Genomic DNA, 16,566 nt, shown 5'->3' with positions numbered 1-16,566 from the left:
CTCAGCAAGCTCACCGTGTGTGTCAGGGTTTAGCCGCATGAGTAGAAGACAGTTGCTGGGATCCCTTCCCTTGGTGCTCCTTTACCACAGGGATGAACCCGAAACATCCATTTCTTCTTTTAAAATTAATTTTTATTGGAGTATAGTTGCTTTACAATGCTGTATTAGTTTCAGGTGTACAGCAGAGTGAATCAGTTATACGTATACATACATCCACTCTCTTCTGGACTGAAGCATCCATTTCTTTCAAGGGCTTCCACGGTCTGCCTTTTCCAGCCCTCTAACCTCGGAATGATAATGATGAATATGAAGGAGAACCAATGGGGAGGGCTGGTCTTACTGTATGCCAGGCATTGTTCTCAGCCTACTATTTAGTATCCTCATTTAATAATGAGGAACAGAGAGGTTAATTTACTTGCTCAAGGTCACACAGGAAGTGGCCGAGTCTGGATTTGAACCCAGGCAGCTTGTTTTCACAGCCTAACCTGACCCCCATGAGGTCATGCCCCTCACACTCCTGTCAAATTGGGTGTCCTTGTCAACAATTTCCATGGGCCTGGCTTTGCATTTCCCCACTTCTGGGACTTTGATCAAATCAGTCCTTTTCTAAAAGGCTTTTATTCCCTCTCCACTTCTAGAAATTCTGCCCGTCCTCCAGGAAGCTTCATTTGTTCACTTCAAGTGAAAGCAAACCTATTCATTTTCTTTGTTGCCGGGTTGGTTGTAGCTCTCACATGGCATCACTTCTGGCCTTGTGATGGGGGCCACGTGATGGGGTGGAGAGAACAGAATCTTTGGAACCAGACAGGCCTGAGTTCAAATCCCAGCTTTGTGGTTAAGGGTCAGATTTCCTCTGTGAGGTAATAGCACCTGTCTGGCAGAGTTATTGGTGAGGATTGAGATTATTAAAGCATCTGGTGTCCTCCTGGCCCGTAGTGGGAGCTCAGGAGGTGACAGCAACGATTTCTTGCAGGCATATTTTATTTCTTCGGAGCGTAAGCTCCTGGAAGGTGGGGGCCTGGTCTTGTCCTGGCCTCCCAGCCTGGGAAGGAACCAGACAGGTAGTGCCCGGTCAGGATTTGATGCTGCTGCTGGGAGTTTTATGTGGTGTGGACCTGGCTCTGGGGTGCCCTTGGATGAAATGTGCTCGGCCTCTGTGTGGCCCACATAGTTGAGCTTGGAGGGGGGGCACTGTGGACTCTGAAGGGAGGCTTCCAGGAGGAAAGGATATTGGAGCTCAGTCTTCCACAGTGGGAGGATTCACAGCTGGTGGGAAAGGGTGTCTTGGGGGTGGTGATGGGGCGTGCAAGCTCTGGTTAGCTATGTGCGCCAGGCTGTCCGATGGAATGGAGGACTTTCTCTCCTGAGTGTCTGTGGAATCTGCCCTCCACACAGCACCTTAGCTGCTTCTTACCTTTATAAAGCAGTTCTTTCCTGCCTGAAAGATCTAGATCAGTTGTCACCTCCTGTAAGTTCTCTGATGGTCCAGGCTGGATCGTGCTTGTCTCCTCTGTGGGTCCTCCCCCAGCATCCGATGCTGCCTCTGTCACAGCGCTGTCGTGTAGTTGTCTTTTGGGTCCACCGTCCCCACTCAGCTGTGAACTCACTGGGGCAGGGCCCTCACTCATCTCTGTATCCTCAGTGTCGGGCACAGGCACCCGGGAGGAGGACTGTAAATATTTAATCTGAATTACCAGTGAGATGGAAAGGAAGAAACATTTGGGTCATGTAGGAGATGCCAGGCTCTGATATTTGAACTTAATTTTGTACGATTGATGGGTTTTGACCTAGGGAGTACCATTTCACAAGAGGCTTCTTACGTGGTGGCCGAGTGCAGAGGGGTCAGTGAGGGGAGGGGACTGAGGGCGGGTCCATCAGTTACAAGCCTGTCCTGCATCGTGATTCTCGTGCTTGTTCAGCTATGTGTCGGATAACTAGATGTCTCTTTATTTGGAAAGATGAAACCCCCCCGCACTGCCACATACTCCACAGCTTTTTAGGTGTAGCAATAAGATTTGCCTGAGAGATGGGAGAGTGTTTCCATGACGTGCTTCCTAAGCTTCTGGAATAGCCTGACAGATGGTACCCTCTCACCTGTGTGAAGGCAAATTCCACCAAGAAATTCAATGCATCAGTTGTACCGACGATCTCCCTATGAGTCCCACAGTAACAATTTGTCACTTGGTTTTAAAGAACTCTGTGGTGGAAGCGAAACGAGTGGAGTACAGTTGTTGAGTCATTACAAGCTCCCCAAAGCATCTCTGGTTTGAAGAAGGGGAGCCAAGGGTTGCTGGTGGCATCCGGGTCACGGACTCCATCTGTGGTCGTGGACTTTGTCAGGAATCGAGGAGAGTTTTTTTGCTGGTTTTAAGATGAGTTTACGGTTAGGTGAGCCAGAATGCTTGAAGCCTGTGCTGGGCCAGTTGTAGTCCCTGAGGCACGTGCCTCTGAAGAACGACGGTAAATGTGAAGCAGATGTTGCGTTATTGCTTGCCTGCCTAGCGCGTGTAGAGCCCCGAGCTCTTTGGAAGGCTAGGCTGGGGCAGACGGCCCATCCTTAGGGTCTAAGGGCCAAAGTCGTATCATTAACTGAACATTAGTAAGCAGCCCTGTGCAGGTGTGAGAGGAAAACGCCAAGTGAGTTCTTCTTCTAAGGTACACTCATCCATGCCCGTTCATGTGGGACTTGGAATGTCAGGGTCTTGGAATCTGACCAGTCAGGGGTATCAGATGTAGATTCCCCCCTTGAGGCGGGATGCAGAGGACAGAGACGGGGAGCCCTTGAGAGCATCCCCTGGGGTGGAGGCCTGTCAACCTCTCCCTACCTCTTGGGGGGTCCAGATATCATACCAGTTTCGGTCGCGATGGAACCAGAGGATGGAGATGTAGATTTGTGGTGGGGCAGCTGTGAGAATGTCTCCATTGCCCTTGCTTCACCGAAGCAGTAACGTAGGTGAGAGTGGGAAGTGGGGAGAGTGGGAGAGTGGGAACATTAGACCTCCTGGATTTCACGTCTTTACCGTCAAACGGAGATCCGGACACTGTGCCCGTAGGGTTGTTGTGAGGCCTGAAGAAGACGGTGGCTACCGAGGAACCGCCCTCAGCACCCATTCCCGGAGCCCGTGCGCCCTGCGTGGTGCCGGTGCCCAGGGCCCGGCCCGGTGGGTGGAGAGGGAGCCCTGGCAGCCACCCAGCTGGCCTGGGGAGCTTGTGGGTGGGAACCACAAGATACAGAGCAGATGTGCGTGTCTCCCGTGATCTTTTCCTCCACACGGTGGTGTTTGAGAACTTTTCCTTTTATGAGTAGTTTTGAAAATGGTACGTGTGGGTGCAGTTTAATTATAGCCTCATCTTTCCACTGCTGCCGTAGGAGGCTTGTTTTTCCTTTAGCCACGCGTTCGTTTCTTCAACGGGCTCCTCCCCGTCTGCAGTTTCCAGCGTTCTGAAGTATCTTTAAACTAAAGTTGTTCATCTCTGAAATCTGGGCTCACATGTTCCTTTGAAGCAGCGCATGATGACACGCAGGGGGCGCAGAGCATTGTCCCCGGCTGCGTTCTGAGCCACTTACTTTGTTTTCTTCTGTCTTTTCTTCTAGTCATTCCCCCTGCTGCAGGCACCAGCTTTTTTAGCCGCACTCACAGCCTCCTTGTCCTAGGAATCCTGCTTCTGAGAGCCTTTCCGGAGGAGAGAGTTTCAGTGTAGATAGAGCTGTATGCACAAAGAAGTTTATTTTATTTATTTTTTAAAAGTGAAAAATTGGAGAGGGCCTAGACATCAGCTAGGGAACTGGCAGAAACTGGACCATGTCCACCTCCAAGGGAATATTCACGTACTCATTAAACATGCCGTTACTAAGGCAAATTTGGTAAGTGAAACGCTCATAATAAAGGCCAAAGTGAAAAATTAAGTCGTGATACAGTGTCACCCATGTCAAAATGCGTGGAAGAAAAGAATGGAAGGAAAGCCAGTAACACGTCTGTGGTGGGTACCTGGAGGGTAGCGATCTTCTTTCTCTTAATTCTGTTACCCGTTTCCTGTAACAAGCCTGTATTCTGTTAGTATCAGAGTTTTAGAGAAGGAAGAAGAGCCTCTGCACCCAGCAGCGCCTTTGTGATTGCTTTTTAGATTCAGTGCCATCACCTTCCTCCTGGAACTAGCGCCAGAGCAGTGATAAAGGAGGAGTCTAGAGTCTGAGTGGTATTCTTGGTAATCCTACTTTAAATATCCGGGACTGTTATGAAGAGTGTTTAAACAAATGGATGAGGAAGAAATTGTTAGGGAGCACTTTTTTTTTTGTTTTTTTTTTAATGTTTTCCTTCCTGATGTTATCTCTGCTTCCAGGAAATTCAGTTGAAGCGGAAACGAGCACCCAGAAGGAACTGAGAGAGAGGTGAGTGTGTGGCCTTTTGGTAAGAAGACGTCATGGGTTAGGTTTGTCTGCCAGCGTTTTGAGTGTTCTGCTCCCTCCTGTTCTATTAGTTTCCTGCGTCTTGTAAATAAAGCAAAAATACCTGTGAAGCTGACAGTGGTCATACAAAACCAGAAGTTCACGCCGTATGTCCCGCAGCCTTCATTCATTTGCATTAGGTTGCTCCTGGCGTTTCTGTCGGGTGATTTGACCCAGATGACACATTCCTTCTGTTGGCTCCTGGATACTTGCAGGATGAATTCCAGACTCCTGAGCCTGACCCATCTTTCCTTTTCATCGTGTACCCCGTGCTTCAGTCTTAATCTTCGTTTTGATTGTTCTCCAGACCACGCCTGTACACAAGCGGTACACTGCCTTCTTCTGCTTATAATTTAAAAATCCTTCTTCAGAGTCAGTTCACATGGAAACGGACCTTGCTCTCCCCGACACCCCCGTCTCTCCACTGCATCCCAGCATCAGTGATCCTTCCTATAGCAGTTGGCACATAATTACACTATAGCACTTACCACATGGTATTATAATATTTTCTGCATTTATCTTTCCGTGCCCAGGATTCCTTGAAAGAGGTAAGGAGACAGCATTAACTAGGTATGGTATGTGCCAGCTGCTGCCCTAGGCGTTCACATCCGTTATTTCTGACCCTACAAGGTGAGCATTGTTGTTCCCAGTTTAGGATGAGGACCTTCAGGGTCAGAGTTGCATACTTGCCATTAAGAGGCAGAACTGGGATTTGAACTTGAACCTGTTATGCTCCAGCACCTGGGCTGTTATTGTTATTGCACATTGCCTTTTGAGGGCAAAGACTTCTTTAATATCTGCACACCTGCTCTAGCCCCAGCTATCTGGCATGTGGTTGGAATTTTTTAAAAATGTTCATGGAATAAATGGATTGCAAGCACTCTTAGCTTGCCTCTGTGGCCAACTGGAAACGTCAGGGTCTCGCCCTCCTCTGTTGACTTGTTCAAGGTTCTGACTGTCGTTAGTGCCATTGCTGTTTCCCTCATCTTTGGAGCTGCGACCCTTTGGACTCCTGGGGGCAAAATAAAGAAAAAAAGACCAGTCTGGGGTGCAGAGTTTCAGATTTTACTGGCATCGTGAAGGCCTCCAGCATCGTTAGGGTGGGCAGGCAGGGAGGTATCACAGCTCTTCACTGGAGGGCATTTTACTCAGGGCTTCTGTAAGTTTAGAAGAAACTTTCCTCTCCCACTGCGGTATTCGCAAGACCCTTCCCAGTTCAACCCTCCACTTCTGTCCTGATAATAACGGTGGGTCATGTCCCACCGGCAGGCTGCGGAGAGGGCAGTAAGGGCCTCCCCGAGTGGAGATGGTCTTCGCTGAGATCTGAAGCACGAGGCTCCGGGGCGTGGCTTGTTGGAAGAGTGTCCCCCCTCGAGGTGACGGAGACACGACCCCTTTGAGCTGCGTGGCTGGTGCATGGAACGTGAGGCTAGAGAGGCAGGCAGGGCTGCCTTGGGCTGGTCCTCAGATACTGCCTTAAGAGCCCAAATCCTGTTCTACAGGAAGAGGGGAGTCTTTGAAGGAGAGTAAGCTGGGACTAGACATGATCAGATTGGCCATCTTGAAAGCCGACCGTGGTTGCTTGGAGAATGGCAGGGAGCCTCTTCTGGCCTTCCTCAGCCACGTGTCACCCTTCCCTTTCTGGCAGGTTTGTTTCTGTTCCTTCTGTTCTGCTGTTTTCAGCTGTAGGCTTAGTGCTCACGCTAATTAAATGTGTGCCCTCGGCCCCTTCTGCACTCTGCAAGGCAGCAGCAAGCCATCGCATCCATCACGCTGTCTGAGCACAACTGCATCTGCTGTTTACCTGTTAGTGGATGCGCTGCAGCTTTAAGTCCTCTGCTCTTGTCTGAGTTCATGAATAATGAGACAAGAAGGAATAGGAAAAAGTGGGAGAAAAAAGAGCTTAAATTAAGGAGCTTATCTGTAATGGGGATTCACGTGGGCTCTTCACAGAGTTCAGGGTGGTTTTCCTCCCGGCTTAGGTGGCCCTTGGGTAATACAGGTCACTAACCAGATGATTGCCTCAATGGTGATACCGGAATCTGCTTGCGGACCGTGAGGGTTTTGAGGTTTTTAAACCCGCAAGTCCACCTCGTGGGTTTGGGTTGGCCCCCCACGTTCTCCTGGGGCCTTGGAGCCAGACAGACGTGGATTCAGATGTGTGCGCTGCCACATACAAGCTGTGAGACTGTGGGCAAGGTTCTGATGCGCCTCCGTCCCCGCAGCTCTAAATGAGGATGGTCCTCCCTACCTCAGAGGGATTCTGTGAGGACCAAGGAGGACCGTCTGCGTAAAATGCCTGGTACAGAGCGGCCAGTTGATACGCAGCTCCCGCTGACTCATGCCCTCTCTCAGGGTCCCTCCACTACCAGCCAGACGGTGGCTCCCCCTCCTTCACTGGCTCCACGTCAAGCCCACTGAGCCCTCTTTGTGTTTGTTTTTAGAGTATCCTTGCTAAAAAATGCTCTAGGGAAACAAAAAGCCTCCAGAACACCATTGCAAATGTGGGTAGATTACAAAGAGCCAGTCATCTTAAGTGTTCTTAAGTCATGGTCCTGGTTTGGGATCTTAGTGTGGAAAACGATTTCTCTTTCAATCCCGATGGTCAAGGACTGAGGAAGACAACTTAAGCTACCGACACATTCTCCCTGAGTCTCCTGCGCCCTCAGCCTCACGCGCGCTGTCCGACGGTCACATGCTGTCCAACTGTCACGTGCTGTCCGACTGTGAAATGTCCGCAAAGTCCTCCTCACGAGACCAGAAGCAAGACAGCGAGACCGAGAAGACTTCGGTCCTGGCAAACAGCGTTTCTCAAGGTAAGCCAAGCTTCACTGAGCGTCGTAAACCTAGCCAGAGTTTCCTGCTTTGAACGATAGTTTGCTGTCTTGCCTTCGTACTAAAGCAGAGTATAGTGACATTGGAATAGTTACCAGGTGAGAGGAGATCCTGCGAGGGCCCAGGCCCATTGTTAAGAGTTATCCTTCATCACCGGGGAAAGCTACGGTTGTTGAAAGTGTTGGAGATTGGGAAAAAGTCCTTTTTATTTTTTAATGATGACGTGTTACATGCCTTGCCATTCCTTATCTGGCAGACTGGAAAGCACTGGGGTTATGGATCAGGTCTAGCTCTGGCCCATTTCTTGCTGTCTCTTTCGAGCTCTTCCTAAGGTGGTGTCGCTTTGAGGACCGTTGCTTTGAACTGTACAGGGCCCCTGTTTGGAGATTTTGAATTCAGTAAATCTGCTGTGTTTCTCTTTAGTGTGACCCTCGGCCCTTTCCATCAGCCCCTTGTCCTGCCTCTGGGCACGGAGCCGTGGGCTCAGTTGGCAGAATCAGCCTCCCGTGACCCCACCTGCCTCTGAGCTCCCCTTTACCCCTTCTGTGTTTGCAGTCTTGATTGCCTCCTGTTGGGCATTAGGTAGGGCTTACTGTCCATAAGTTCAAGGACTGGTATAGACCAGAACAGACAGACCTTTTCCAGTAAAAGGCTGGATACTGTGTGCCTCAGGCTTTGCAGAGCATATGGTCTCCGTTGCAGTTACTCAGTCGTGCTGTCGCAGCATAATGCAGCTGTAGAAAATACGTAAATGCGTGAGTGTGGGTATGTTTCAATAAAACTTTATTTACCAAAACAGGTGGTGGGTGGATTTGACACAGGGGCCATAGTTTTCTGAGCCCTGGTATAGCCTCTGGACCTCAGCTGACATCCTCTGGTCTCTCCTTTTTCCAGTGGGTTGTTTGCAAGGTGCCCAGAATGGACCCAGGGAACAAATCAGACACCTCCCTGCTAAAAACTCTTTGTTGACACCAGATCACATTAGAACCAGGGTTTCAAAATTTTTAAATCTATTTTTTTAGCAGCAGCAATCCCCCCTCCCTTTTCTTTTTTTCAGATGAAACTGAATATATGTAAAAGATATATAAAAGATACACCTTTTTCCCAAAGGAGTGGAGCCTTTATCCCCAGTGGCGCCTCCGAGGCTCCTTTAGGATACGCAGGGACCAGGGGAGCATGGTTTGGAATCAGACCTCGAGCATGAAGTGTACACGTTTGATGTAACGCAGGTATCAGCTGGGGTCCTCCAGTAACCAGTTACCTAGATGTGCTTTCTTTGGGTTCGTGGCCGTATCCCTCTGCAGTTTCTGTGAGTTTCTGTGTACTTGGTTCCTCTCAGTTATTTCTGGCTCTACTCTCTGCCTTCTCCTGCTTTGGGTTAGACCATGGATTGTTTCCCTGTCCCTTGTGCTGCCTCCTGCTGCCCGAGACCACTCTCACAGGGCCTTTGTGGGAGGAGCAGACTGAGGTGTCAGGGACTAGAGGGGCGGGGTTTACAATGCGGCAAGCCTGATCGTTGACGGGCTATTTGTGATCCCTGTTCTTTAAGACCCTCCTGCTACGGTGGTACCAGGCACTTCCTCTTTCTCCCCCAGCCTGCCCTCCTTTTTCTCACTCTAGGCCCCATCCGCCACCCCAGCCTTGGTTTATTTCCAGTGTAGAACCATCTTTTACTTCTCAGTCCTCTGAGGACCTATGACCTTGGGCTTCTCAAGTGGATTATCCGGCACTTTCCCGAATGGGGACAGTGCTCTCTGGAGCTGTCCTAATTAACCCACTGTTAGCTTTTTTGGGTTTGTTTCTCTTCAGACTTTTGGTCTCTGCATCTGTTTTTCCTTTTGTCACGCTTACAATCTGAGCAGAAAGATAATTTAGTACTTGTCCTTTTTTCACTTAGCATTATATCATAAGTTTTCTGACGTGTTACATAACATCATTTTCAGTGGCTTTGAGATAGTCCGTTGAATGGCTGAACTGCAGTTTTCCTTATGTTCCCCTGTTGCTGAACATTTAAGTCATTTTCTAAAATTTCACAATTGTGAACAGTGCTGCAGGGAGTAGCTTTGAACATAAAGCTTTCCCCTTATTCTGGGGCATTTTCCTAACCTAGATTCTATAAATTGGAACTACTCGGCAAAGATATTTATACCGTCGCTTGTGGTGGCTGCTGCTTGCAGGATTTATGGGTTTAGAGAGGCGGCGTTTGTCAGAAGGGTATTATTGTAAGAGGGACAGATATTTTTCTCCTGTGTTAAGATGAGTATAGTATTTCTTTCTGCCCAGTTAGGGCTGCATAATTAACAAGCGGTGTCCAATTCGACCGGGAATGTTTCCTTAAGGCCAAGGGATGATTCCAGCTTCCAGCCAGTCTCAGTAGAAGATGTGTTGTACCGATCGCTGCTGAGGGTTTTTGCCCCAGAAGCCGGCAGTATGTGACGTGGATAAACCAGGAAGGAAGGCTGCAGTCAGAACAGATAAGTTCCTGACTCACTGAGACCTGACTGGCCGCTGGAAGATTTGCGGGGCAGCAAGGCAGGAACGGGAGGTGTGTTGCCGTGCTGCTTCAGTTTACTGCAGGCGGGGTCCACAGACAGTCCGCCAAATGACTTGCTGCACTCCTGGCATTCATAGGAGATAGCTGAAGATCTGGGAATTAAGTCATCCCATAAACATTCAAATTCATGGCAGAATTACTATTTAATTAGGAAAAGATCTGTAACATTGTGATACTTTTAAATGAAAGTCATTTTGGAGGAATTAAAACTGGGTCATAACATTAGTATAATGTTTTAAAACAAACATTACCAAGACAAAACCGAGTATCCCCTAATTGATGAATTAAAGACATTAGTTTTGCCTTTGGATACTTAATGTGATTATGCTGTAAACACTGATACTAGAAACCTACCTCTGGACTGGAACTGCACTTCCTCCTTTCTTTGTTAAAGTGAGCTGTGGCAGAGGCTGAGAAATTAAAAGCATGCTCATTTTAGAAAATTCAGAAATTTTAAATTTCTATATATTGTTAAATATTATGTTAAGATATAGTATTAAAGTTTTGAGAAGCCTAAGATCTACCACCTAAAGGCGACCTCTGTTAATATTTAGGTGTATTTCCTTCTTTTCCATATATGTGTCTTTCCTGTCTGCAGATTTTTAAACAGAGTTGTGATTATGCTGAATAACCCATTTTGTATCTGTATTTTTTCATGATATTATATGGTCTTCATAATATAATTTTAATAGCTGTGTAACATTGCATCATAAGGGATGTAAAGCAGTTAATGTAATCATTTGCGTTATTTTCAGTTCTGACTGTTATAAATAGTGCTGAGATGAACCTTTCCAAACATTCTGACAAATGATTGTCAGTATCTCCGGTGATCTCTTTAAATAGATTCCTAGAAGTAGAATTATTTGGTAAAAATAAATTGGAAAGAACCTTTCTAAGGCTAATGACAAAAATAGTCCCCAGAGTCATACACGTTTATACTCGTGCTAACAGGATGTATTCCTGGAGAGCACCCTTCTTACCATTCTCACCAGTGTTGGGATTATTGTTTTGCCTTGTTTTTAAGTCTTGAATTAGTAAGTGATAAATGGTTAACATATTCCTCTCAAAGGATTAGTCTCAAAAATATCTGAGTTCGTTATGAAGGTGGCTTAATCAACTCTCAGGCAATTCAGGCGAACTTGAAAGTGATCTTTTAGTTTCCCTGCAAGGAAGATTTTAAATTAATATTTGATATTTAGAAGAATAAAAGGCTGTATTAGAGTTAGCATTAAAATTGTATGGTGTGTAATTTTTCCATGTGATATAAAGTATCTTCTTTGTAGAGGGCTGCAGAGAATCATCACAGACTGGCTGTGGGCTGTGGGCAGTAGCTCTGCCTCCCCAGGCCTCAGGAAGACTCTCTTAACATATCCAGTACTATTTAGAATTTCAAGATCACTGCGTAGTCTATAAATTATTCAGTTTGTTGGGGGCTTCAGACTTTAAATTAAAAATGTCCTCCTTCCTGTAGACTTACTAATGGAACATATACAAGAAATTCGAAGTTTGAGAAAACGTTTAGAAGAATCTATTAAAACAAATGAGAAGCTACGGAGACAGCTGGAGCGACAAGGCTCTGAAATTGACCAAGGTAAGGTGGACCTTCCCAAAGGGCGGTGAGGGCTTCCTTTGTGGCGCATTTGCCTGGATAAGTGCGCTGTGTATTGGGAAGAGCTTTGGACTTGTGGCCAGAGAGATTTCAGTTCAAATCCTGACTTTGCTGTTTACTTCACCTTGCTGACTCTCAGTTACAGTAATTTATCTGTTAAATGAGGATAATAATTCCCATTTTATTCTGGTGGCGATGAGAATTAAGTGCGCTAACTTAAGCGGAGTGTCCCATAGTCCCTGGTGCAGAACAAGTACTTGATAAATGTTCGTTTCCCGGTCATTGGAGGAGTCTGCCAGCCTCTGGCATTGTGAATTGTGGTTGCCTCCTCATTTGACTCTAGAAGCTGAAGCAAAATAGATAGGTATGTTAAAATAAAACAAAGCAGTAGGGCTTCCCTGGTGGCGCAGTGGTTGAGAGTCCGCCTGACGATGCAGGGGACACGGGTTCGTGCCCCAGTCCGGGAGGATCCCACATGCCGCGGAGCGGCTGGGCCAGTGAGCCATGGCCGCTGAGCCTGCGCGTCTGGAGCCTGTGCTCCGCAACGGGAGAGGCCACAACAGTGAGAGGCCCGTGTACCGCAAAAAAAAAAAAAAAAAAAAAAGTATTTTGTCTTTTTGTTAATAATGCATTTTGGCAATCTGGTAACTCCCACGTGCCAATCACGAGGTCCCCAGTGTTCTTACATAACCACAGTTAGCTCAGAATGGACTATTCTTCCATGAGAAGCTTAAAAATACATATTTTTTTCCCATAGGCAAGACATTCATGTGGTTCAAAAATTAATATCACCATTCTGTACCCATTAGTCCTGTTCTTCCTTCTCTCCTCCCACTTTTGTTAGTTTTCTTCTCTATCCTTACAGTCTTAATGCAGATACAGATGTATATTCTTATTGTCTCCTTCACCTGCCGGAAAGGTAGAATGCTTTATATCACTGCTCTGTTCCTTCTTTCATTGAATAATCTATTTTGGTCATCTTTCCTTGCTGCTCCAAAGAGAGTGTCCTCCCTCTGGTCAGAATATATCTTGAGAGCAGCTCTGTGCACCAGGAAAAGCCTGAGTTTGTTTGGGAGCCGGACTGGCCTGGGTAGGGACCCAGCTCTTCTGCTGATGAGCTCCGTGACTTTGGGCAAGTCACCTCTCCCTTCCAGGCTTCATTATCTTACAAAACGGGGTCATTGTGAGATTAAATGAGACAGTGTTATACATAGGGCCTTGCTCAGTGCCTCACCCAAGAGATGGTGGTTTTCTTCATCATCATCAGTTTTATTTTGTATAACATTATTCGTTTAACATTGCAAAGCTCTAAGCTCTGCTCCGGGTGGGGACACTAATGTCGTTGCCATTTCTAGGGATGAGATAACCGAGTTCTAGAAAGATGTAGTCAGTGGCAGCACTTGCTTCTTTGCACCCCTAGTCACTGCATTCTAGCCCATCATAGCCTTCAGCCTAGAAGGACATCTTTTCAAAGTACCATATATGCTGTAGCTTGCAAGGTAAACAGAAAGGTTCCATCTCTCTCTCTCTCCCCCCCCTCCCCCTCCCCTCCTCCCCCCAACCCCAGCGGCATCCTGCCCCTCCTCCCCCTCACACCCCCAGGGAAATTGATTAATCTGAGTTATTAGTCACATCAAACACAGGAAAGAAATACACGCCTGGGCCCATCACAGTCACTCTTGGTAATGCCTGAATTAGATTCATTCTGTTTTACATTTTCCCTGACAAATCCAATTATAGAATTATTTGGGGACTCAAATGGCCACCAGCTACAGTAGAGCAGGCAGTTGCTCTGGAGAGCAATTCACTCTGATGGGAAGGTTTACAAAAAGGCATTCATAAAGTATTTATGCTGGTGGGAAGACGTGCTGTTCTCACCATGTTGTCACAATCCCTGAGAAGACAAAGAAATAATAGTGGTTCTGCCTCCCTCCTGCTGTGAAATGTTCATCTTGGGAGCAGGTTTGAGAAAGGCATGGCTCCTTGTAATGTTGAGGTGGAACGTTGTTAAAAACTGTCATCTCATGTGTTACATCTTCCGGCTTGTCACCGGTTCTACAAGCTTATAGTGATGATGTTCAGAGGAAAGATGGGCCTCGTAGCATCCGAAGCGGATCCTGCTAGCTCAGGCTTTGTCAGAAACTGTTCCTTGGCCTGATTATTCCTTTGAAAAGTCAGCACCTTAGCTGTGGTTGCAGGAGACTTCTTCTGTAGAATTGTTCCTGTTCATCCAGGTTGCTCTTTGGTCTTCTTTTGGCTCCAGCCTGTCATCAGTGGTGGATTGACGAATGGTAATAGCAGTAACAGTAACATCCATCCGTCATTTTTATTGAGTTAATAGAGGCTTTAGGGACGTTATGTGACCTGCCTGAGATCATGCAGCTGCTAAGAAGCCGGAGCCATGGTTCAAGCCCAGGTGTCTCTGGAAAGACACCAGAGTTCATAGGGAGAGTGGAGGAGGATAGTGGGGAGAGATACATGTGAATAAAAAAAACATATGACATTGTAATCAGTGAACCGTTAGCATGAGAAAAAGGTAGTGCCTGTAGCGTGGAAAGAGAATGAACTCTGGCTTCCGGGAGACACAATACCATACCTTCCTTAGAGGGAGTTTGGATATTACAGGTCCTCAGTTGTGTATCAGGATGTTTTCAGCTGCAGATAACAGAATATGAGTAGAAACTGGTGTCACCAATGGGGATTTATGTCTTTGTACATAACAAGAAATCCAGAGGCAGGCGTTTCTAAGGCAGGTCTGAAGTCTGACTGACTGGTAGCTGGGCACGGGGTTAGTACCTGTGACGGCTGCAGCATCCCTTCCTCTCAGGACAGGGTCCAGAGCGGGGAAGGAGGAGGGTGGCACGTGCTCCTGCCTGTCCTCCTTTCATCCGGGTGGAAAAGCTTTCCCAGAAGCTCCCAGCAGGCTTCCTGTCAAGTTTCATCGACCAGAAGTGGCACATGACCGTGTTCTAGCCGGACTGGAAGAGCAGGTGTCTGGCATTTGGGCTCTGCGGTGTGGTAGACTCCACCAGTAAGGAAGACCGGGAAGCATCCGCCTGCCAAGTGTAGAAAGTGCCTTGCACCCAGCAAGTGCTCTCCAGGGGTCGCTGTGAACATGAACATCATACATGGTGCAGCCGTAGAAAGTTCCGAGCACGGGCAGTGCTGAGGTGGTGTGTCAAGGGAGCTGCCCGGACGGAGGGAGGGCTAGGATTTCAGGAGATAGACAGTACCCGGGCAGGTATTTACAAATAAGGAGACCGATCAGAGTTTGTAAGTTTCCTCACACCCAGGCTGTCCAGCTTTAGAGCCTGGTCTTTTTAGTCTACACTTCGGGGCAGTGAGTATGAGCTACGAGTTGAAAGGTGAGTGTGATTTTGACAGGTGAAGAAGGTGATAGGCATTCTAGGCAAAGGGAGTACCTCATCCTGTAAAGCCAGGGAGGTGTGTGACCATGTGTGTGGTGTGTGTTTGGAGCATGCATGGCTCAGTCTGGCTGCATTTGAGGACACCAGGGTCTAGTGTGAGAGGGAGTGGGGTGTAGGCCTTGAGATTCGAGCTAAATAATAGAGATCTGAAGTTTGGACCTTGTGTTTGGTTGTGTGATTGTCTTTTGCCAATCACACAACCAAACACAAATACATCTGATGGTGGGGCCATCACATATTTTTGAGCAGAAAAAAACCTGAATGGACCGTGTTTAGGATGATAAGCTCATTGGCAGAGGCAACGGGGCAAGGTGTAAGGCTGAACTACAGGGGCAGAAAAGAGGGGGCCAGCGTCTGAGGCATTTTGGAGGAAGAGTCAGCAGTCATGGTTGCCTGACTAGGCAGTGGAAGAGAGAGGCCTTTAGTCTGGCTCCCAGGTTTCCGGCTCCGGTTAGGGTTAGAGGCGAGACCGTCTACACCGGCAGGAAACAGGAGGGAGGGCGGGATTGGAAGGGTTGGGGGGAAAGGTGAAGAGTGGACCGGAGCCTCAGTGGAGAGGTCCCCTGAGGGTTTGGACCTCAGGAGAGAAATCGTGGAGGTTAAGACTGTCACCCGCCCCGCCAGCCCGGTTCTCCTTTGTTCACCCCGAGGCCGGGTAGGATGTGGGGAGTCTCCTCCGTCTCCTCTTTCAGGCTCACTCTCATCTCCCTTTGGGCTCTGGTAGTACCTTAGATAGTTCACAGGAGTAATTTTCATTGTGTGTTGTGTTTCCTCATTATTTAAAACTGTTTTCCAAAAAGTTCCATCCATACGGGCCTGGAGACTATCTATAAATTACTATTTATGTGTGTTTTTATAGGTTCTTCAAACATTTTTGCTTATGGTTCAGAGCTACATAATTCTCTGACATCAGAAATATGTTTCCTGAGGAAGCAGAACGAGGCCCTCAATACAATGCTCGCTAAAGGATCCAGAGGTAAAAACGAGAGGAGCCGTCCGCAGCCTGGAGCTCCACAGCCCTCTGTGGCGTGGAGAGAATGCAGGCGCTGGAGTGAGACCAAGTCCTGTGGCCCTGTGACTTTGGGCAGGTCGCTTAACCTCCCTGAACCTCAGTATGTTTTAGCTGTAAAATAGGAACGCCTCAGAGGGCTGTTGTGACACCTAAGCAGTGTCCAGCCCGCAGCCTGGTGCCTCTGACAGGGGCTTAGTAGGTGCTCCTTTCCTTACTTGTCACCCTCCCCTCTGTGCAGCCACCTCTCAGCTTGGCTTAGTTCACAGTGGGAGAGAAGGGCTGGGAATACATTGCTCCCCAAATTTCAGAGATTTCCTGCTGTCAGGCAAGTTTCTCCAGTATTTTAAAGATCGCTTCTTTTAATTCCGTCTGTTTGGAGCTTAACCCACAAAGAGCTTTCACTTAAAATGTTTCTGGGATGACGTTATTGTTAGTCCTATTTTACAGGTGAGAAACTGAGGCTTGGGGAATTGACTGGCCTGCGGCCACAGATACAGAAGGTGGTGCAGCTGGGACTTGGGCCCGTTTATCCCACTTTCACTAGAGGATACTGATGCCGATTCTGGCTTAAGAGATGAAACGGGGGCTTCTGCAGATATCCATTCATTCATTCATTCAGCAAACACTTCCTGGTTCCTCTTCTGTATCACAGCCTGTGTAGATTCTGATACAGAATTGAGC

At 47.6% G+C, this 16,566-nt stretch overlaps 1 protein-coding gene across 8 annotated transcripts in view; it reads left to right on the top strand.

Annotated features, from left to right (window-relative positions):
* The window catches only part of CDK5RAP2 (CDK5 regulatory subunit associated protein 2), a 181,417-nt gene that overhangs the window by 146,913 nt on the left and 17,938 nt on the right, over positions 1-16,566 (top strand). For all 8 annotated transcript variants that reach the window (XM_073806488.1, XM_073806489.1, XM_073806487.1 and 5 more), the window contains 4 exons: positions 4,342-4,390; positions 7,058-7,263; positions 11,308-11,427; positions 15,733-15,849. In XM_073806488.1, the coding sequence (XP_073662589.1) occupies positions 4,342-4,390; positions 7,058-7,263; positions 11,308-11,427; positions 15,733-15,849 (492 nt within the window). The remainder of the gene's footprint in view (positions 1-4,341; positions 4,391-7,057; positions 7,264-11,307; positions 11,428-15,732; positions 15,850-16,566) is intronic.

The sequence above is a fragment of the Tursiops truncatus genome, chromosome 6, assembly GCF_011762595.2.
Source record: "Tursiops truncatus isolate mTurTru1 chromosome 6, mTurTru1.mat.Y, whole genome shotgun sequence".
Taxonomy (NCBI): Eukaryota; Metazoa; Chordata; class Mammalia; order Artiodactyla; family Delphinidae; genus Tursiops; species Tursiops truncatus.
The sequence above is the reverse complement of the archived record's forward strand: the minus strand, read 5'-3'. Positions and strand labels throughout refer to the sequence as shown.